At 33.1% G+C, this 23338-nt stretch overlaps 1 protein-coding gene across 3 annotated transcripts; it reads right to left on the bottom strand.

The window, feature by feature from the left end:
* Positions 1–93: 93 nt before the first annotated feature.
* Positions 94–23100, bottom strand: LOC115233329 (centrosomal protein of 290 kDa-like). Of its 3 annotated transcripts, none has more exons than XM_029803671.1 (20): positions 22742–23100; positions 22392–22511; positions 22033–22284; positions 21592–21762; positions 21168–21503; positions 20274–20510; positions 12696–14126; positions 12065–12559; positions 11099–11233; positions 10607–10881; positions 9698–10356; positions 9304–9431; positions 8395–8451; positions 7447–7614; positions 6364–6429; positions 5471–5785; positions 2503–5360; positions 1407–2220; positions 791–1167; positions 94–398 (listed from the first exon to the last, which is right to left on the bottom strand). In XM_029803671.1, exons 1-20 carry the CDS (start codon positions 22802–22804, stop codon positions 284–286), a joined length of 9072 nt encoding a protein of 3023 aa, XP_029659531.1. In that variant the 5' UTR covers positions 22805–23100; the 3' UTR covers positions 94–283. The 3 variants fall into 3 exon arrangements, with proteins under 3 accessions (XP_029659531.1, XP_029659532.1, XP_029659533.1); XM_029803672.1 differs by lacking the exons at positions 20274–20510; positions 21168–21503; positions 21592–21762; ... (1 more) ...; positions 22392–22511; positions 22742–23100 and adding exons at positions 15942–17135; positions 17793–18128; positions 18217–18387; ... (1 more) ...; positions 19017–19136; positions 19367–19725 and having other exon boundaries at positions 8395–8448; positions 12696–13169; XM_029803673.1 differs by lacking the exons at positions 20274–20510; positions 21168–21503; positions 21592–21762; ... (1 more) ...; positions 22392–22511; positions 22742–23100 and adding exons at positions 15021–15356; positions 15445–15697 and having other exon boundaries at positions 12696–14363.
* Positions 23101–23338: the final 238 nt, after the last annotated feature.

Below are 23338 nucleotides of genomic sequence, written 5' to 3'. Positions count from 1 at the left end.
CAAATTTATATTTAAATCCAGGGATTTACAATTTTGATCAAGTCCAAAAAAATCTACGTGTCTAAAAATCTAAGAAAAAAAAAAAAAAAAAAAAAAAAAAAAAAAAAAAAGAAAAAAAATTCGAAAATTGTCAAGCCGTGTGAACAAACTATTTAAAGAAACACGACCTATATGATGATTGTTTAAACGATTACATAATATTCTTAATGCTAATATTACAGAGCTAAACTTCTCCTCTTTTTCTCTCTCTCTCCTTTCTCCTACAAGTTTTAAAAATATAATGTTATTCTGAGATAATATGACTAGTTCCTGACTCTGCCAAAACTGCGTCAAGTGTCTCTTGAAAATTTTTTACTTCTTGATAATACTGTTCAAGGACATTCATTCCGCTTAATTTTCTGGAACATACAAATTTGTTAATAATATATAATGTGTATAATAAATGTTGTAATAAAAAATGCAGACTAAATACTTCAAATTTCATTAAGCAGTCAAATGTAAGCCAAATGCTGTTATATGCTAATAAATAGAAGAATATGACGAGATGGTGAAGTTTCGAGTTCGTGATTAAGTTGATAACTTGATTTCAACAATATTGCTTTTAAGACTCTCTTTTTTTTAGAACACATACATACAATACAATAATCTAATATATCAAATTAGAGATATATGTTTCTTTGTTGGATAATTGCTTTGTCTTTTCACATTTTAAAGAGATTTTCGATAAATAATCATCTCTAGTGTAAATTTCATAGAAAAATATATAATACTTTTGTCTTTTTTTACCTACTTTGTCGTCCTTTCTCTCACCGGTGGGGAATAATTGGACGCAATTTTGATGGTAGGCGGCACATCAATTATTAATTGATCTATACTACCTATAATAACATTAGCACCCACGCGTTTTCCTATTCGCCAACGTTGGGTCAACCACTTCATCCTGTATATACTGACTATCGTTAACACAGCGATCCTGAAGCGCACCGTTTTTTTCCGCGACGATCGCGTGTAAGCGCGTTGATTTTGAGTCAATTGCGCGAGCACACATAATGTATTCTCCTCGCAATACTGGTAAGTGCTAACGATGCACAGCAAATATTTCTTCTGGAATGCCAATGCCTTTCGTCTGCTGTCCACTCGTAAGTATGAGCCATAAAGTTTTTGCAACTGGAACCCATATATAAAGAGTAAGATATATATATCATTGCTATTTACTCTAAAATGTATAATTGATTAATCTTTGTGCATATAGATGTTAAAAAAAATATAAAATATAAGAGTGCAAATAATGCATTAAAATTAACTGTTGTCTTTTAATGTTTCAAGATAAAAAAATTGAATCCATATACAATATTTCAATTATTATAATTATATTATAATAATTAAAAATGCACAAAATTTGATACCCTTTCAATAGAAATTGTTGTTGAATTGCTGTTGGATGTAGGAGCCTGTCCATTTTTCAGTTTCTTTATCCGTCCTTCAAGACAGCTTACACGCTGCATCGCTGTGTCCCTATCTATCGTTATCTTGTCAAGTTTTCGTTTAAGATTGTTTTTCTCGACAGAGTATTTCTCAACTAATTCATTTAATTCTTTAATTCTTTGTGCGAAGCTCGCTGTATCTTTGTTGAAATTCACCAGCTTGTTCCTCGTATCTTCCTCTCTTTCGGCAACGGTTTTTAAGCTTGGCTGCAAATTCTCGATCCAGTCCTTTAGATTCTTCTCTTTCTCTTTTGCTATTATCAGTTTTGTATTGAGCTCAGTCTCTCGCTCTTTCAAGGATTCCACCATATGTGTAAGCTTCAGCTCCCGATCCGAGGATTCTTTCAGTTTTTGCCTCGCAAGATTTATGTCAGCCTCCAGATTTATCCTAGTTTCCCGAGCAATGCTAATCTCTCTGTGCAATCCTCTGATTTCGTCTAGTTCAGCATCTCGTTGCTCTTGCTTCTTATTTTCAGCTTCCATCATCATTTTCAGCTGCTTCTGCAGATGATCACACTCCTCTTCTTGCAATTTCAATTCTTCCGTGGTTCTGTGCAGATTTGCTTCCATGATTTCCTTCATCCCGTTAGCTAACGCTACACTGCTGATCAGTTTTTCCCGTTCTTCTGTTGCAATTTCCAATCGTTTTTCGTATGTACTCATCTCAGTTTCTAATCTCTTTATATTTTCCCGCAACTCCGTATTTTCGCGACTTCCCTTGGGATCTTCGCTTGTCCTTAAATACAAAAAATTAAAAAATTAAAGATTATACAACACGAAAAATCATTTTTGGAAAATTTAGATTTTTTTTTATGCACTTGTCATCTCATTAAAATGTAATTATATTCTGTCGTCATTGATATCTATCGCCAAATATGTCAACAATATATCTTTGACAGTTTAAATCTATAATTCTCGAATAACATGTGAAGGTAACATAAGCAAAATATTACAGGCAGGACCGCATAATATATAAAAGCAATAAAAGATTAAATAAATTAAAAGTTAGCATGTATACCTCTCTGATTTATTTTGCGCAGCTGCAGCGGATCTATGCAAGTTTTCGGTTTCTATTAATTTCTTCGTGGACAGAAATTGTGATTCTAGATTAATCTGCTGTTGCCTCATCGATGCTAAATCATTACGAAGCTTCCCCTCGTTCTCCAGAGAGGCTTTCAGTTTTTTCTGCAGAAATTCGATCAACTCTGTGTCCTGAGCTCGTCCCACTTCCGTTTTCCGACGATGTTCTTCTATCTGCATCCTTAAAAACTTTACCGTGTTTCTCTCTGACACAAGTTCCTTGTCTAATTGGACTACCTTCTTTGTCTCTTCTGCCAAATCCGCCTTCAATTGTAGAATACGATTCTCGTACTCAGCGATCTGATGTTTCATTAAATCACGTTCAATTTCGAGATCCTCTTTCAGTTTTTTCAGTATCTTATTGTCTTTACAGATCTCGCTCAACTTCTGCTGATACTCTTTCGTCGCTCCTTCGACGATCTCCTCGTTGTTATCGTTTTTAATAACTTGCATAATTTGCTTATCCAATCGCGCGGAGAGATTCAGTTCTCGTTGGACCATGTCTTCAATATCGCTATCGTCCTGCGAACATTGCGCGGACGCATCTTTTAACTCTAATTCTTTCTGCAGCTTTTGTACTATATTTTTCAACTCCTCGTTCAGCCTGCGCTCATCCTTCAATTTCCTCCTCAGCTCCACAACATTACCAGATTCTTTCATCTTGTTCTGAATAGTTTCCAGCGCTTGCTGCAAGCTCTTACTATCGTCGCTCATCTGCCTAATTACTTTGTCCTTTTCTTTCAGAAACTCCTGCAGATGATGGATTTCTTGGTCTTTGTTACTGACAGAGGATGAAGGCGACGATGCGCCTGAGTGAATATCGCTTGTCCGTTTTGCTATCTCCTCCAATTTACGGATAATCTGATCTCGATTATTTAGACCGTCCGTCAATCGCAAGATCTCATCATGTAACTCAGCGATCTCCCGTTCGCGCGTATGAAGCTTCGTCTTGAATTCGTACAACTGCTTGTTCTCGTTTTCGATTTCAATATTGCGTGTCTGAAGAGTTTCCAGTGCAATATCCTTCTCTAGAACGAGTTCCTTGAATCTTTGCAGTTCCTGCATCTTCTCCTGCAGTAAGAAGCTGTTGTTTTTTATTTGATCCTTTTCTCTAATTGTTATTTCTTTTTTCAGCTTTGTGTTCTCCATATTCAACTCTGTGATGATCTTTTCATTTACTTGCATCTTGTTCTTGTGATCTTCAAGCTCGTCTGTCTTTAATTTTAAAATATTCTCGACTTCTTCCAGATCTTTCTTTATTTTACTCTCCGATGCCTGAGTCAATTCATATTGACCTTTATAAAAATTTTTATCTCGTACCAGGTTTTCAACAATTTCCTTATACTCATCCTCCAACTCTTGATATTGTTTCTGCATGGAAGCCGACTCGATTTCATATTTGTTTAAAACCTCGGACTTTAATTCCAGTTCGAGTTGCAGAGTTTGCAGTTGATTTGACAAGTTCTCAATTTCCTTCATCTTTTCATTAAGTAATTCTTCGGTTTGTCGAGAATCTTCGCTGACATCATTGTTCTTAGGAGATGATAATTTTGATTCGTCTTCGGTATGGTGTAGCTCCATTTCCGAATGACGCACATCATTACTGAAACTATGTGTGTGTGAATCTAAATCCAATGGTGGAACTTGCGCATCTATTTTGTCTACATTGAGTAAAGGTGTTTGTGTAGTATCAAAAGTGTTTGTAGTTAATGTGTTCTTCGATACAGATGTAGGAACTCTGATGCTGGAGATATTTTGTGATATCATCATGTGTGTTGCATTAATCGCTCGAATAGCTTCAGGGAATTCCTCGCATTCCGAATGTATGGAAAGAATATCGCTCAATGTTCGCGCGCTGTTCTTAGCCTCTGCTTGTTTTGTCAAATCCTTCATTTGTGTCTCGTCCAAAGCAAGCGATGAATAGACGTTCAATTGTTTCTCCTTTCTAGATAATTGCTCTTTCAGATGGTCGATCTCCTCGTTCTTATCTGACAACATGGTGTCAATCAATTGTGGCAGTTCCGATTGAGCATGCTCTTGGCTTCCAAGCTTTATTTGCAACATTTTCTTTTCCTCTTGAACGAGTTTTAATTGATCTTTTAATTGATCAATCTTTCGTAGTGCGCCATTTTCCGATTGTAAAAAATTTTCCATTTCTGCTTCCTTTTCTACCAGCATTTGATTAGTTCTTTCGAGTTGAGCTTTCAATTCTTTCAATTCTATCTCTTTATTAGTAATAGTTTGCTCCAAAGAGTGATATTTCGTAGTAGCTTCGTACAATTGTAATTCTAAACGAGATGTTGCCTGTTTCTGAGCAAACGGAGCACTTTGCTTGTGTTGTTCTAAGCGACCGCGCATCGCTTCAATCTGGAATAATTGCTCGGATGCTGTTTGATGTAAAATCTCTTGCTCTGCTAGTAATTCCTCATTCTGATTCTTCATCGCTGTCAACTGCATCTCTAGATCTTTGATTCGTTTAAAAGCCACTTCCTCCGCTCGTGCGTGCTTCAGCATTTTATCTTTTAACTTGAGTACTTGATCCAGCGGTAACATTGGCGGCGAGGATGGATCATCAGGTGTCAAACATCGCGTTGCATCGATTTGTTCTCTGATCGAAACGTCTTCACTCGGCTGACTCAAGCTCAAATTTGAACCGCACATGTGCACGGATTCCAACTCACGGATTCTTCTGTCTAATTGATTTTGCATCTCGTGAAGCTCTGCTTTCATTTGCTTCAAGACAGACGAATTGACATTAAAATGCTCTGAGCTTAACTTGTGCTTATTCAATTCCTCCTAAAACATAGAAAAAAAAATTGTCTCTTGTGTAATGTTATTTTCTCTCTCCTTTCTCTTTTTATATTTATATGTGTAATTTATGTATGTATATTATCCATCTGATTTACCCGTAAATGATTAATTTGTTCATTCAGATGTCTGCTTTCAGTGCCAGATTTGATAGCGTCCAGCTCTTGAACTAGATCCTGCTGATTCTTTGTTTGCGCGGTTATTACGGTTTCCAATTGACTGATTTGCAATTGCAAGGATTCTTCCCTTTCAATCTTATCTTGTAACCTTTGCTCCAAGTCAGCAATGACATCTCGTAAGACCCATATTTTATCCACCGCAGCCTTCAATTCACTTTCCTTTTCCGATTTCTTCGCCTCTGTGTCGGACATTAACGACGACATTTCTCTCATCTGAGATTCAAGAGCCTCCACCTATAAATCATAAATCACATATATAGTAGACATATATGCGAGTTATTAATGCATCGCTTTTTTCAGGATGTCACCTACAATTCCAATCAAGCATGACCCAACATATAAAGCATAGAGATATAGTATGTATTATATCTGTTTTTACAATAATTTTATGCTAACATACAGTGGATAAAAAAAGAAAACAATATGTATGTGTGTGTGTGTGTGTGTGCGTGTGAGTGCGTGTGTGTGTAAAATTAATGATACAAAAAAGAATTATATAATTACTTACTAAATAAAAATTATACAGAAAAGCTATAAAAAACAAAATAAGTAAAACATATTTTTGTCAAGTAGTCTGAACTTATTCATTATGTCATATTTTTTAATCTTTTAATCTGTGAAGCATTCAAATACATTGAGTGCATTTAACTTTTCTCAATATTATTTGGAATAGATAAAATAAACAAGTAAACTGTATGGCCACACAATTTGCTAAATAACATTTTAGTAAACACATTTATCTTAGCCACTGTATGTTAATAAAGAAAAAGATTAGAAGATCAAAAAATGAAATTAAATACAATATCACTCACAGTTGCATTGGTCGTGGTTTGAAGTTCAGGGATGCCTGAAGTTGTTTCAGATGATAGCTCAGACTGCTTTGTGCGACAAATAGAAAACCCAAACCAGAGTGCAGAAAAATTTGTGTTAATACAATTAGTAGTGATGCGTGACATTAATTGCCAGCGATACAATTAATTTCCAAAATAATAATTCTTTCAATTGTAGTTAAATTTAAATTCTGTATTACATTTGTGTTTTCAATAGAATTGTTTCAAAAAGGGAATTGTTGATCAAATCGCATATTCTATAAAATGTAAGTTTTATCTAGTATTTTTTATCTCTAATGTTTTTAATAGAAATAAATACATTGGACTATTTTTTTATAGAAATAAGTATATTATGTGACTTTATCCAAAATTTATAAAAACAACGCGCTATTAGCGTATAGAATTGTATAAAAATATTGGTAAATTTGATTGCTAGACTGTAATTATAATTTACATATAATATGTATTTGCAATCTATACATATTTTTTAAATGGCAATGTTGTTATAATTTAAATATATAAAGGGATCTTGTACAATATAAGCTTAAATTTGACCTCATTTTTCATGGGTAAGTGACATAGGTTCTTTTTTTAGCAGCCTTAAGTCTAGGTTAAATTTAACATTAAAATAAACCACAGAGACCTGTAGTTAAGTTTTAGAAATGGCAGTCGTTATGCCAGTTAAAATTTCCTGGTTAGTGCAATAACTGCTAAAGTGAATTTAGAATTGTCTGCGTTAATTAATCCTTAAATTAGTTTAGAGTGATAATCAAATTATTATGATATTATATTTCTTAAAGTCTGTTCAGATTTCTACATTTTTGGATCCTGACATCTAATTCTCAAATTCATAAATCTAGGACAATGTCTGTCTCTAAAACTTTTCCGAAAATAATCGACATATATATCACAATTTTTGACAGTATCAACTAACTAAGGATTAATTAAAAAGACAGTAAACCCTAGTTAGCCAGCGGGTGATTACAAAAAGCGTATGCTCTGTGTTCGTATTTAACAAAAAAATCATCACATTTAAAGGAATAAAATTTTTAAGAAAAGTTTTACCTCAGAACTAATTCGCATATCTCTCTCCTTCTTACGCTCGCGTTCCTTGAGCTGTTCTTGCAAAAGCTGAATTTGTTTCGCGGCTTCATCCCGCTCCATCTCGCGCTCGCTCGCTTGCTCGTCCAAAAATCGGCGCGTTGCTCGCAATTGCTTGTCCGCTGCTTCAATCTGGATAAAAATAATTACAGTTAGAAGTAATGAATAATTGTTAAAGAAATGTATAGTGATAAATTTTTATCATAGATACATTTCCATTTTTATTTTTTTTTTGGGCTAGTAGACAACTCGACAAATTTGTGCAGAATTTGATTCTCTCGTTTTAAGATATAATTTAAAAATAAAATAAATACATTGTCAAGATTTTTTCAAATATTCAAGAATTTTTCGAAATTATACAAATCCCAAGTGAAAAAGTTATGTTAATGAACTTAAAAAGTCAAAATTTGTGGGTTTTAAAAAAGAATTTTAAAAGAAATAAAATAATTTTTTTTTTTAGATCTGCAATCCTTAGAAACAATATTAATTGGATTTCAATTATTTGACAATGCTTTTAGTCATTATGTTAGTTATAATGTGTTTTATTCACAAATAATAAAATAATTAATAGCAACATATTAGATAATAAAAAGGGGAGTCGTTTTATGCATTACAATAAAACGCGGCTACAATATAGCATGCAAAACGGTTATTATATATTGCAACACCACATAATAAATATTAACATGCAACAACATGCAACACATTTTAGTAGCACTACAACACAAACGTATGTGTAATTAGTATTACAAATGGGTGTTAGAAATGAGATAAATGATATTTCAATAAAAAATTATTTACACTTTCTAATTGTGATAGAGCGTTACACGTGCATTAATTTATTATAGCCGATTTGGAAGAGTAACTTACGCGAAGAGCGTTTACATTAATATTAGTAATTCTATAATTTACCTTTTTGCAGCAAACCCTGTGAATGTATGGGGTAGGAGTGGGTTCTAAAGGTACCTGCTGGCAAGACAAGAACGCCAATCAATCTCTTAAAACCTGCATCGCAGAACTATGCATTTTTGATTTGGAGAATTCTCTTTATTAACTATGTGATTAATCAAATATTTATTTATGGAAGAATTATATATAATTGCCATACGCGCACAATGTTCTAAATTCTGGCCTTTTTAAAAATTACTGAAAAATACTGTAATTAGTTTATATACAGGATATATGAGGAAAAGTGAATGTGTAAATTTATTTATTCTCGAAATAAATTATTGGAATGTTCAAAATATTCTAATTATCAATACAGATAATTAAGAACTTCAGTGTCTGAAAATTATAAAGTGCAAGCAAAATGAAAATTTATATATCTAAGTATCTAAAATAAAAGAACGTAGAGATTTGAAAAACTTGAGAAAAATTTGTGATTCCAACCAATAATATGCAGAAGCCAAAGATCTCAAAATTCAAGCACTTCAATATTCAGTTTTCTTAAGACACTCTGTATAGTGTGTGTGACAAAGGATTACTATTTTTAATCTCTTCCAATAGTTAAAAAAAAAAAAGTAAATGTATATATATATATTAATAAATTGTGTAGAAAACATGCCATGTAAAGAAAAACAAATATTTTTATTAATTGTGTGTGTATTGCTATATGATAAACAGGTACGATATAAATGTAATATCTATATGAAGCTTGTGAATACGGAAGTGTCTGGAATTGTGATGAATTACAAAGACAAGTCGTGTTTTTCAATGAACAGTACACCACAATACTCATCACTGTATCGACATACCAATATCGAATAATCAGAAATCATGCAACAATGCATTTTGACGAATAATAAAAATGAATGATTTTACCTGTTGTTGTAAATCCTCCTTTTCTCTTTTAGAATCGTCTATTAGTTTGTCATTTTGCCTGCACAACTCCTCTATCAATTGCAGTAAATAAGATGCGTCGCCACCGCCATTCGATAATACATGTTTAGCTGCAAATTATATATAAAAACATATCATATAAAAAAAATATTAAAAATGCAAAACATAAGTGTACTACTGAAATGATACACACATATCGAGATCAATCGAGAGCAATCAATATAACTTTTCAGTTCGATATCGAATTAAATATCTTTTTTCTCCAAGATATTGAAATTATAATTGATCCGTAAAATAAATTATATAACATAATTAATTCTATATATGTTTAATAAATAAGCTATTAATTGATACAAAAGTTAGATACAAAATTTACCTTTTTCTTGCACCTGTAAAAAGTCTGGCAGTGTTATATCAATTCCAGAGAGATCACTTTCGCCGTATCCCTCTGTGATGACTTCTTTTTTGCTCTCTGCGCTAATCAATTTTTGTTGTAGGTCCAAAATATGCAATTTTAATTGTTCTGCTTCTTCTTGATAGCCTATTATCAAAGCTTCAGCATGATTCAGTTTCAAGGAAAGCTCTTCATTAATTTGACTTGCTAAGAGAGTCTCTTTTGATGGCAATGCAATATTGTCTTCGTTGTTTGGTAGCGAAAGATTGAGTATTTGTGTGCTATCCGACTTTAGACGTCTTAAACAAGCCTTTAACTCCTTTCTTAATATCTCATCCATGTCTTCCTCAACCCATGTCTTGTTATCGCTGTTAACAATAGAATTTATTTTGCTCGATTGTGGAGCAAAATGGACCCTTTTAATGGATAAGTTGGATTTTTGGTCTTTGTATTGTGTTTCTGATATAACACTGTCGTCCTTGCTTAAATTTCCTTCATGAGTAAAGACGGACTCTGTTAATTGTCTTTTCAGAACTTCATTGATCAGAGTGTTGTTAACTTCTTCTTCACAGATGGCAAAATAATTAACTAATTCCCCAATCAAATTTTTGAGAGTTATACATGTCTTCTTTAAGTTATCCCTAATAAAAATTTGACATTGTATATCTAAGCATGATAAAATATTTGTAGAGTTAAGTATTTTTCATATTGTGGTCTTTGGAAATCCAAGACTCTAATTATTTTAATTCTCAATATTAGAAATCAATTCGAATATTAAATCTTTCAATAATATAAAATATTAAATATTTAAAAAAATATATGTTAAATATTTTCAATGACTAAGTTTTCTATGATTGTGTTAAAATTATAAGATAATATTTTATCAATTACCTTTCTTCCATGATATTATCTGAAGATCCAACATAGCCAACTTCTTGATTATTACCTGGATTCTGAGTCTTAAGAATGGCGATTTCTCTTTGGTGTTGCTCACACATTCGTGCTACAATGCAATCGTGTTCATCTCTCAGATGAGTTAATTCAGCACTATGCATTTTTTTTATTTCCTGAATTTCTTGCTTAGCATTGCATGTAAATTTATCTCGTAGTTCTAACAATTCGGTTGGCCAATTATCTTCTTTATCTGCTTCCACTGATAATAGTGCCTGCACATAATTACAACAGATTTTTAATAAACATCTAATGGCTTTTAATAAATCATTACACAAATACAAAGGCAAATTCTAGTAGCAAAAGCTTTTATGGCAACATACGAAGTAACACATACAGAAATTATAAATTATTTTTGAAAAATTGTAGCTAATGTTTATTCCCCTTATATTTCATTCTCAATCAGCCCAGTTTCTGATGATCCACATCTACCTGAAATTGTTCTTGAAGAGCGTTGACAATGTCCTGTCTAGCTAGTGCGACCTGTTCTTCCAATTGATGATTATACGCGTCACGCAGTCTCGATAATTCACCATTTTCCGATGCCTCCCATTCTGTCTGACAATACTGCATGCAAATATGAAGTCGCATAGCGGTATGTTAGTCACAAGTAAATTTGCACTTTGATATAAATTATCATAATGAAATAATTTATTTTTTTTATTGGTATAGTATAAAAGAAGAAAATGCATTAATTATAATAAATAAAAAAGATCATAGAGATTGTAGAACAAAAGATTTTTTTTTTCTAGAGATCTCAAGATCATACTAAGATGAGAAATGTACTAATAATAATTAGTGCACGCTGATCACGCCATGCATCTACATTTTAACACGCTTCATGAATTTTATAATAAAAATTTTGTCATAACTTTTTATAATAAATATAATGAATCCAATCGAGTATAAGTATATCTAATTAATTCTAATTATATATATAAAAACTTTGTTCTATTTTTAACAGAGATAAAATATAATAAATTTTAATTCGAATTTCTCAATTAATTGTTGATATCTATTTTATGAAGAAATAAGATTTACATATACATTTCAACAAGATAGGCTATTAAAATTCTGTTTCGTGAAGAGTTTCTGAAGAATTGTATGCAGAATATGAAAAAAGCAATATAGTGGTTTTATATTGTTTTAGAATTGAAATTCATTCAAGAAAATTTAAATATTTTCCATTTCTTTAAATATGAAGAATTTTGTAGCATTTATATATCGATACTTTTAAAATTTGAGCTGTTTTATAATAGCATATTCGAATATTACTATTGCAAGCAAACAGTCTTTGCATACAACACACATTAAGTATTGCACAAAAATTGCTATTATCAACAAACGTATGTTATTAATAAAGCGAAGTATCATAATAATTAGAAAATTTTTTCTCACCTGGTGCACAATGGATATAGCAGACGAACGTTCCAGTTTTGCTTCAATATCGCGAATTTGACATTCATGCAACTCTTTCTGTTCTTTGATTGCTTTCTCATAGTCAGCCTTGATAATTTGAATTTTCTTCACTTTATGTTCCAATTCTTGCCTCAATGCTTGGATACTATTTTCGTATTCTGTTTCGAGACGCGCTTGTTTTTCAGCATCCAGTATCTTGTCCTTCAGAGATTCTTCGTTGGCATCAGAAATCGCTGCTCGGGAATTGGACGCGTTCAAACAATCGCCTGCACCACCAAAATATAGATCATCTGTTAGCTCTTCGGTTTCACTATCATTGTCAGAAATCCGTTTTGATTGCTGGCTGAAAATCTCCTCGGAATATTGCTTTTCCATCTGCAAGCACTTTTGCTCGAAGTATGTTCGAAGTTCCTCCATCTCCTTAGCATGGCGTGCATTAAGTTCAGCTTTTATATCATTGGTGTCATTCCCATTCTTGAGAAAAAAAAGAAAAAAAATACAATTAAAAAAGGGTTATAGTAGAAAAACTATATAAGAGCATAAGCATAAACATTGTAAGAAACTCCCCAAATGGAAACAGGAAAAACACCAAATAAGAATAAAGACTTGCCTGAAATGATTTGAAAGTCTGCACCAACAACTGCAATCTGTTGATTTCTTTGGCAGAATCCGCTTTAACAGATTCTAGTTCTTCTTTACATCGAGTTATAATGTCCTGGATTTCTTGGCTTAGAAGTTCCTTCTCCATTCGTAAAGCGGCGTTCTCCATTGAGAGCAGCGCTTTTTCGGCGGCTATTTTCTCGCATACCGTGTAATAACGACATAACTTGAACTTAATCTTATCTACGCTTAATTCGCCTTCCAGAATTTGCTGCATTTCCTTATGTAAATTCTCGCTGTTTTTCACGTTACTATTATCTACTAATGTGCTGATATCAGTAATGTTTGTTTCTGGAGCTTTTGTTTGATCTATTATATTTTGATCTGATGCACTGTCATCCAAACTTTGATTTGCTTTAAAGTGCTTGGAAGTCGTACTATTTAAGGAAGTATTGACTTTACTGCTATCACTCGTCGCAGTTTGGTTCAATTTTTCTTCAAACTCAGCGCATTGAGTCCAAGCCTGGACCAAGCCGTCTCTTAATTGTTCGCATTGTGCTTCCAGCTTTTTCGTTTTCTCTGTTATTTCAATTAAATCTTTTTTACATTTCACATTCTCTGTTTCTTTCTGTTCCATGAGTAGCTTCAGACTCTCAATTTCTCTTTGTTGAGCTTCTACATGTCGCGCCAAATCAACATTCGCTGGAATATCGCTCTCAAAATATTCTTGAGTAGAATTATCATGAGACATCGCATGATTGATTTCTTTCAAGGAATTAACTTCCTGTTGCAGCTTGTCACATGTATTTTTCATATCTTTCAGCTGTTTTTCATAGGTTTTCTTTGCGAGATCGGTCTGTTCTAGCTTATCGTTCGCTTTGCCCAAATCTTCTTCGAGAATGTGAATTTTTTCAACCAATAGTCTTTCCATCTCCATTTTATCCTCAAACTTTCGTTTTATCATTTGGTGCTGAAGAGCTTCATCATCAAAAGTCTTGTACATGGTTTCACCTAGTTCGCTAACTGTGCTGACGCTCGTAGCGTCGAATCGCGACAAAGACCTTTCTAGTTCATATATCTTACCACTCAGAGTTCTTTCATGCATCTGACTGTTTTCTATCATCGACTGTGCCGCTGAATATCTGCACGACAAATCATCCAGCTTATATTTCAGCGAGTCGTTCTCCTGCTTTAGCATAGTGGCATTCGATAAAGCCTGTTCTAGCGATCGTTCAATACTCTCCTTGGACTCGAGAATGCTCATCGTTGCAATGTGCTTCGACGTGATTTCCTCTAGCTGAATTTTGTGCAGTTTGATTTGTTCATTTAACAATTCCTTCTCCTTTTGAAAGTGTAGACTTTGCATACGTCGTTCGTTCTCTGCTTCAAATCTCAATTCGTCGAGTTTTGATTTGTACAAATGGGCTTCAGATTGAGCGACTTTTTGGGATTCGGCATGATTCATCAATTCGAGCTTTAATGCTTCGACAGTTTTCTTATAATGGGCCAATTGCGTTTGAAAAACGGACAATTCCTTGGCATGCCTGCTTTCCAAGTTTGGCAATTCCTTGTTTAAACGATCGGCTAACATTTTGTTTTCATCCTTCAGTACTTTGATACATTCGTCATGCTTGGCTTTTATATCGGCAATTTCAGTTTCGTTTTTTATGGTTAATTCCTACAATTATATTTAAATAAAAAATTATTAAATTACAAGTTATAAAGGCTCTGTAAGAAACATGTTCTTTGTATATTTATTTATAATTTTTTAACATTAAATTCTTTGCACCAAATTACTGCGCTTGGCTCTGATTGCCCGTTTCTTTGTTCGTTTTTTAAATAAAAAAGTCATATAATTATACAGGGTGAATCAGAAGAGGGAAATATTTTGGGAGGCGATAGTATGGGTCATTGTAAAGAAAGTTTATATGAACATGGTTATTATTCTTAATTGATTGTTCGTATTTTGAATGCTGCTACTCGTACAAAAGAACAGCACGCTACATTCAGAGGAACGACAAGCAATCTTAGAACACAAGTTGTAAAGTATATTGACGTTCATGATTCATTCTTGAGCATTTGTTGCGAACATAACACATGTATCATTAATTATTATTGTACTTCCACAACATTCAAACAGCTGTATCTTCAAAACTATTGAGAATAATAATCATGTTCATATAAACTTTTTTTTTACGCTGATCCATACTATCGTCTCCCAAAATATTTCCCTCTTCTCTTAACTCACTCTGTATAATTAAAATATTTAAACAAAAAGTTATATAATATTATATAAAAGAATTATTATAAAAGAATATTACAATAAAGCACTTACCTTTAATTCTTGCTGATGACGCGTTGCATTGGCATTTGTTACAGTGGTAAATTTGTTCAAAATATGCTGCATATCCTGTTTGATCTTGTCAACACGTGCTTCATATTGTTTCTGTTGTGCCAAGGTTTCATCAATGTTTACATTTTTCTCCGAAGCACTGAGACGAATTTGCTCAGTTAGATTATCTATCTGCAATTTATAATCATTGATTTCTGCGTTTCGCGTTTCTCTTTCCATCTCCAATGTTTGTACATGTTTACGAATATCTGTCAAATGCGCGTTCAACCGACGTATTGACGCTTCTTTATCGTTCATTGTTGTTTCCAGAGCCTCAATCTAAAACATTCATAATTGTTTATCATCTAATAAGGTTATCATCGTTAGAAATTACAAAGTGCAAAAACATGAAGTATGTGGTATTTACTTTTTGCTGCAAGTTCATGTTATTTATCACAGGATTGTCGATCTGCATGGTATTTAAGGCATTAAGTTGTCCTGTGACAGCATCTCTGGCAGATAATGCTTGCTCTAAAGATGCTGTCAAGTGTTCTATTAGATTATCACGTTGATACAGTGCTTTTTCAAATTCTTGCAACTGTTTGACAAGAAAAATATTACATAATGGTAATTAATTCAGCAAGATATATTTATATACAAAAAAAAACCCAGTAAAATTACAAGCTATCTTCAGGCTATTATTATTTGGAATTGAAATCATAGCAGAACTCTTATTAAAGTAGATTAGGAAAAAGAAAAGAAAAAGTTTATCAAATATATCAAAAAAAAAAAAGAAGTGAGAGTATTACTGTTTTAATTTTTTTTTCTAACACTGTCATCCAAACTTTGATTTGCTTTAAAGTGCTTGGAAGTCGTACTATTTAAGGAAGTATTGACTTTACTGCTATCACTCGTCGCAGTTTGGTTCAATTTTTCTTCAAACTCAGCGCATTGAGTCCAAGCCTGGACCAAGCCGTCTCTTAATTGTTCGCATTGTGCTTCCAGCTTTTTCGTTTTCTCTGTTATTTCAATTAAATCTTTTTTACATTTCACATTCTCTGTTTCTTTCTGTTCCATGAGTAGCTTCAGACTCTCAATTTCTCTTTGTTGAGCTTCTACATGTCGCGCCAAATCAACATTCGCTGGAATATCGCTCTCAAAATATTCTTGAGTAGAATTATCATGAGACATCGCATGATTGATTTCTTTCAAGGAATTAACTTCCTGTTGCAGCTTGTCACATGTATTTTTCATATCTTTCAGCTGTTTTTCATAGGTTTTCTTTGCGAGATCGGTCTGTTCTAGCTTATCGTTCGCTTTGCCCAAATCTTCTTCGAGAATGTGAATTTTTTCAACCAATAGTCTTTCCATCTCCATTTTATCCTCAAACTTTCGTTTTATCATTTGGTGCTGAAGAGCTTCATCATCAAAAGTCTTGTACATGGTTTCACCTAGTTCGCTAACTGTGCTGACGCTCGTAGCGTCGAATCGCGACAAAGACCTTTCTAGTTCATATATCTTACCACTCAGAGTTCTTTCATGCATCTGACTGTTTTCTATCATCGACTGTGCCGCTGAATATCTGCACGACAAATCATCCAGCTTATATTTCAGCGAGTCGTTCTCCTGCTTTAGCATAGTGGCATTCGATAAAGCCTGTTCTAGCGATCGTTCAATACTCTCCTTGGACTCGAGAATGCTCATCGTTGCAATGTGCTTCGACGTGATTTCCTCTAGCTGAATTTTGTGCAGTTTGATTTGTTCATTTAACAATTCCTTCTCCTTTTGAAAGTGTAGACTTTGCATACGTCGTTCGTTCTCTGCTTCAAATCTCAATTCGTCGAGTTTTGATTTGTACAAATGGGCTTCAGATTGAGCCACTTTTTGGGATTCGGCATGATTCATCAATTCGAGCTTTAATGCTTCGACAGTTTTCTTATAATGGGCCAATTGCGTTTGAAAAACGGACAATTCCTTGGCATGCCTGCTTTCCAAGTTTGGCAATTCCTTGTTTAAACGATCGGCTAACATTTTGTTTTCATCCTTCAGTACTTTGATACATTCGTCATGCTTGGCTTTTATATCGGCAATTTCAGTTTCGTTTTTTATGGTTAATTCCTACAATTATATTTAAATAAAAAATTATTAAATTACAAGTTATAAAGGCTCTGTAAGAAACATGTTCTTTGTATATTTATTTATAATTTTTTAACATTAAATTCTTTGCACCAAATTACTGCGCTTGGCTCTGATTGCCCGTTTCTTTGTTCGTTTTTTAAATAAAAAAGTCATATAATTATACAGGGTGAATCAGAAGAGGGAAATATTTTGGGAGGTGATAGTATGGGTCATTGTAAAGAAAGTTTATATGAACATGGTTATTATTCTTAATTGATTGTTCGTATTTTGAATGCTGCTACTCGTACAAAAGAACAGCACGCTACATTCAGAGGAACGACAAGCAATCTTAGAACACAAGTTGTAAAGTATATTGACGTTCATGATTCATTCTTGAGCATTTGTTGCGAACATAACACATGTATCATTAATTATTATTGTACTTCCACAACATTCAAACAGCTGTATCTTCAAAACTATTGAGAATAATAATCATGTTCATATAAACTTTTTTTTTACGCTGATCCATACTATCGTCTCCCAAAATATTTCCCTCTTCTCTTAACTCACTCTGTATAATTAAAATATTTAAACAAAAAGTTATATAATATTATATAAAAGAATTATTATAAAAGAATATTACAATAAAGCACTTACCTTTAATTCTTGCTGATGACGCGTTGCATTGGCATTTGTTACAGTGGTAAATTTGTTCAAAATATGCTGCATATCCTGTTTGATCTTGTCAACACGTGCTTCATATTGTTTCTGTTGTGCCAAGGTTTCATCAATGTTTACATTTTTCTCCGAAGCACTGAGACGAATTTGCTCAGTTAGATTATCTATCTGCAATTTATAATCATTGATTTCTGCGTTTCGCGTTTCTCTTTCCATCTCCAATGTTTGTACATGTTTACGAATATCTGTCAAATGCGCGTTCAACCGACGTATTGACGCTTCTTTATCGTTCATTGTTGTTTCCAGAGCCTCAATCTAAAACATTCATAATTGTTTATCATCTAATAAGGTTATCATCGTTAGAAATTACAAAGTGCAAAAACATGAAGTATGTGGTATTTACTTTTTGCTGCAAGTTCATGTTATTTATCACAGGATTGTCGATCTGCATGGTATTTAAGGCATTAAGTTGTCCTGTGACAGCATCTCTGGCAGATAATGCTTGCTCTAAAGATGCTGTCAAGTGTTCTATTAGATTATCACGTTGATACAGTGCTTTTTCAAATTCTTGCAACTGTTTGACAAGAAAAATATTACATAATGGTAATTAATTCAGCAAGATATATTTATATACAAAAAAAAACCCAGTAAAATTACAAGCTATCTTCAGGCTATTATTATTTGGAATTGAAATCATAGCAGAACTCTTATTAAAGTAGATTAGGAAAAAGAAAAGAAAAAGTTTATCAAATATATCAAAAAAAAAAAAGAAGTGAGAGTATTACTGTTTTAATTTTTTTTTCTAACTTTTGAAAAAAAAATTCTGTTCAAATATGTGACTTACTTTTATATGATACAAAGATATAATATCTCTTCCATGTACACTACTGCTCTGGCTTTGTGATGAATTTGGAGAGGATGTCTCAGCTCGCAGATGATCAATTTCTGCATTTAAAGCTCCAACTATAGCTTCTTTCCCTTGTAATAATTCTTCCAGTTCTGCAACACGTCCTGCTAATCCTTCTAGATCACCATCTCCTTCGCTTATACTTACACTGCTGTGTGTTATATCTCTCGAGGATATATCTTCATTTATCTTTACGTAAAAAGAAAAATATAACATGAACAATCAATACTAATTATGCAAAAAAATACTGTATGTTAAATATACAATTACGCAAAGCTATTGTTTTTTATCCTTACGCCAGATTCTTTAACCAATGTAGATTTTTCGTTGTGTAATGATTCGTCGTCAGACTGTTCCACGCATTGCATATTTGTACCTATGTTTTTACTAGATCGCTTTGCTTTGTATTTCTCCAACTGTAACGAAAAGTCGAAATTATTATTAAATACATCAGATCTTAATAATATATTCTTATAACGCAGACTGTGCTATTTATTGAAAATAGAGTTGATGAAACAGATAGCAAATTAACATGAGCATAAAATTAATAATATAAACAAATGATGTAATTGGAGTAAACAAAAAGAATACACAGTAGAAACGATGAACGTCTCGATAATAGAGAAAAGAAAAAGAGGAGGCTTGCCATTTCTCTGCCGGCTTCCAGCGAGCGTTTTCTACGCTCGTCTTTATCGGGTGTCGCGCTCATCCCGATGAATTTCGAAATGGCTTGACCTGCATAAAAGACGTTTGAACACAAAGAACGTATTCGTTCACCTGCCCATTCGCTTCCTCACAGGCTACATTTCAAATTTTGCACTTCGATGTGAGCTGATACAGCTTAGCTAGTCATCACGCGATCTTAACTCGCCGTGATTACGTCGCTTATTGTTCGTTAAAATAATAAAAACACTGAAAAACACAAATTTCCAAAGCAGTTAATTAATAAAACGCTCAACGAAAGCGGTTGGAAACGGTTGGTCTAAAACGGTCGCGCGTTAGAGTGCGTTCGAAAATTCTACCAATTTAATTAAATTGACCAATTTGATTTGACCAATCGGGACAAAAGGAGCAAAGATTTCTTTGTCCTAATTGGTCAATGAAACCTAACTTTACCTAACGGGTAGGATTTTCGAACGCGTCCCTAGTCGTGCCAACACGACAAATAAAAAATCAAAAATTTAATCGAGGATGTTGACAGTGTGAGTCGATAACGTCATGTTACAAATCTTGTTGTGGCTTCGTTATCCTCCGATCTCCGATGAGATACTAGAAAAAATTGTGAGTACAATAGATTTTTCTATTGTTAATAATAAAATATTAATTTATGAAAAATATAAAATGTTTCGTATTTGTTATTTTTATATTATAAAAATATAAAAATATTTTTTTTACATATACGCAAAATATCTCGTTGTACCTTATTCTTATATATATTACGTATATGCTTTTTCTTTTCTTTATTTTTTTTTTCGAACAGAGTGGAAACATTTTATTTTATTCTAGTATAATTAATTTACATTTGAGTACAAATGGGCTTCAGATTGAGCCACTTTTTGGGATTCGGCATGATTCATCAATTCGAGCTTTAATGCTTCGACAGTTTTCTTATAATGGGCCAATTGCGTTTGAAAAACGGACAATTCCTTGGCATGCCTGCTTTCCAAGTTTGGCAATTCCTTGTTTAAACGATCGGCTAACATTTTGTTTTCATCCTTCAGTACTTTGATACATTCGTCATGCTTGGCTTTTATATCGGCAATTTCAGTTTCGTTTTTTATGGTTAATTCCTACAATTATATTTAAATAAAAAATTATTAAATTACAAGTTATAAAGGCTCTGTAAGAAACATGTTCTTTGTATATTTATTTATAATTTTTTAACATTAAATTCTTTGCACCAAATTACTGCGCTTGGCTCTGATTGCCCGTTTCTTTGTTCGTTTTTTAAATAAAAAAGTCATATAATTATACAGGGTGAATCAGAAGAGGGAAATATTTTGGGAGGTGATAGTATGGGTCATTGTAAAGAAAGTTTATATGAACATGGTTATTATTCTTAATTGATTGTTCGTATTTTGAATGCTGCTACTCGTACAAAAGAACAGCACGCTACATTCAGAGGAACGACAAGCAATCTTAGAACACAAGTTGTAAAGTATATTGACGTTCATGATTCATTCTTGAGCATTTGTTGCGAACATAACACATGTATCATTAATTATTATTGTACTTCCACAACATTCAAACAGCTGTATCTTCAAAACTATTGAGAATAATAATCATGTTCATATAAACTTTTTTTTTACGCTGATCCATACTATCGTCTCCCAAAATATTTCCCTCTTCTCTTAACTCACTCTGTATAATTAAAATATTTAAACAAAAAGTTATATAATATTATATAAAAGAATTATTATAAAAGAATATTACAATAAAGCACTTACCTTTAATTCTTGCTGATGACGCGTTGCATTGGCATTTGTTACAGTGGTAAATTTGTTCAAAATATGCTGCATATCCTGTTTGATCTTGTCAACACGTGCTTCATATTGTTTCTGTTGTGCCAAGGTTTCATCAATGTTTACATTTTTCTCCGAAGCACTGAGACGAATTTGCTCAGTTAGATTATCTATCTGCAATTTATAATCATTGATTTCTGCGTTTCGCGTTTCTCTTTCCATCTCCAATGTTTGTACATGTTTACGAATATCTGTCAAATGCGCGTTCAACCGACGTATTGACGCTTCTTTATCGTTCATTGTTGTTTCCAGAGCCTCAATCTAAAACATTCATAATTGTTTATCATCTAATAAGGTTATCATCGTTAGAAATTACAAAGTGCAAAAACATGAAGTATGTGGTATTTACTTTTTGCTGCAAGTTCATGTTATTTATCACAGGATTGTCGATCTGCATGGTATTTAAGGCATTAAGTTGTCCTGTGACAGCATCTCTGGCAGATAATGCTTGCTCTAAAGATGCTGTCAAGTGTTCTATTAGATTATCACGTTGATACAGTGCTTTTTCAAATTCTTGCAACTGTTTGACAAGAAAAATATTACATAATGGTAATTAATTCAGCAAGATATATTTATATACAAAAAAAAACCCAGTAAAATTACAAGCTATCTTCAGGCTATTATTATTTGGAATTGAAATCATAGCAGAACTCTTATTAAAGTAGATTAGGAAAAAGAAAAGAAAAAGTTTATCAAATATATCAAAAAAAAAAAAGAAGTGAGAGTATTACTGTTTTAATTTTTTTTTCTAACTTTTGAAAAAAAAATTCTGTTCAAATATGTGACTTACTTTTATATGATACAAAGATATAATATCTCTTCCATGTACACTACTGCTCTGGCTTTGTGATGAATTTGGAGAGGATGTCTCAGCTCGCAGATGATCAATTTCTGCATTTAAAGCTCCAACTATAGCTTCTTTCCCTTGTAATAATTCTTCCAGTTCTGCAACACGTCCTGCTAATCCTTCTAGATCACCATCTCCTTCGCTTATACTTACACTGCTGTGTGTTATATCTCTCGAGGATATATCTTCATTTATCTTTACGTAAAAAGAAAAATATAACATGAACAATCAATACTAATTATGCAAAAAAATACTGTATGTTAAATATACAATTACGCAAAGCTATTGTTTTTTATCCTTACGCCAGATTCTTTAACCAATGTAGATTTTTCGTTGTGTAATGATTCGTCGTCAGACTGTTCCACGCATTGCATATTTGTACCTATGTTTTTACTAGATCGCTTTGCTTTGTATTTCTCCAACTGTAACGAAAAGTCGAAATTATTATTAAATACATCAGATCTTAATAATATATTCTTATAACGCAGACTGTGCTATTTATTGAAAATAGAGTTGATGAAACAGATAGCAAATTAACATGAGCATAAAATTAATAATATAAACAAATGATGTAATTGGAGTAAACAAAAAGAATACACAGTAGAAACGATGAACGTCTCGATAATAGAGAAAAGAAAAAGAGGAGGCTTGCCATTTCTCTGCCGGCTTCCAGCGAGCGTTTTCTACGCTCGTCTTTATCGGGTGTCGCGCTCATCCCGACGAATTTCGAAATGGCTTGACCTGCATAAAAGACGTTTGAACACAAAGAACGTATTCGTTCACCTGCCCATTCGCTTCCTCACAGGCTACATTTCAAATTTTGCACTTCGATGTGAGCTGATACAGCTTAGCTAGTCATCACGCGATCTTAACTCGCCGTGATTACGTCGCTTATTGTTCGTTAAAATAATAAAAACACTGAAAAACACAAATTTCCAAAGCAGTTAATTAATAAAACGCTCAACGAAAGCGGTTGGAAACGGTTGGTCTAAAACGGTCGCGCGTTAGAGTGCGTTCGAAAATTCTACCAATTTAATTAAATTGACCAATTTGATTTGACCAATCGGGACAAAAGGAGCAAAGATTTCTTTGTCCTAATTGGTCAATGAAACCTAACTTTACCTAACGGGTAGGATTTTCGAACGCGTCCCTAGTCGTGCCAACACGACAAATAAAAAATCAAAAATTTAATCGAGGATGTTGACAGTGTGAGTCGATAACGTCATGTTACAAATCTTGTTGTGGCTTC

Source organism: Formica exsecta, unplaced genomic scaffold (assembly GCF_003651465.1).
Source record: "Formica exsecta isolate Colony F162 unplaced genomic scaffold, ASM365146v1 scaffold170, whole genome shotgun sequence".
In the NCBI taxonomy this organism is placed as follows: domain Eukaryota; kingdom Metazoa; phylum Arthropoda; class Insecta; order Hymenoptera; family Formicidae; genus Formica; species Formica exsecta.
The sequence above is the reverse complement of the archived record's forward strand: the minus strand, read 5'-3'. Positions and strand labels throughout refer to the sequence as shown.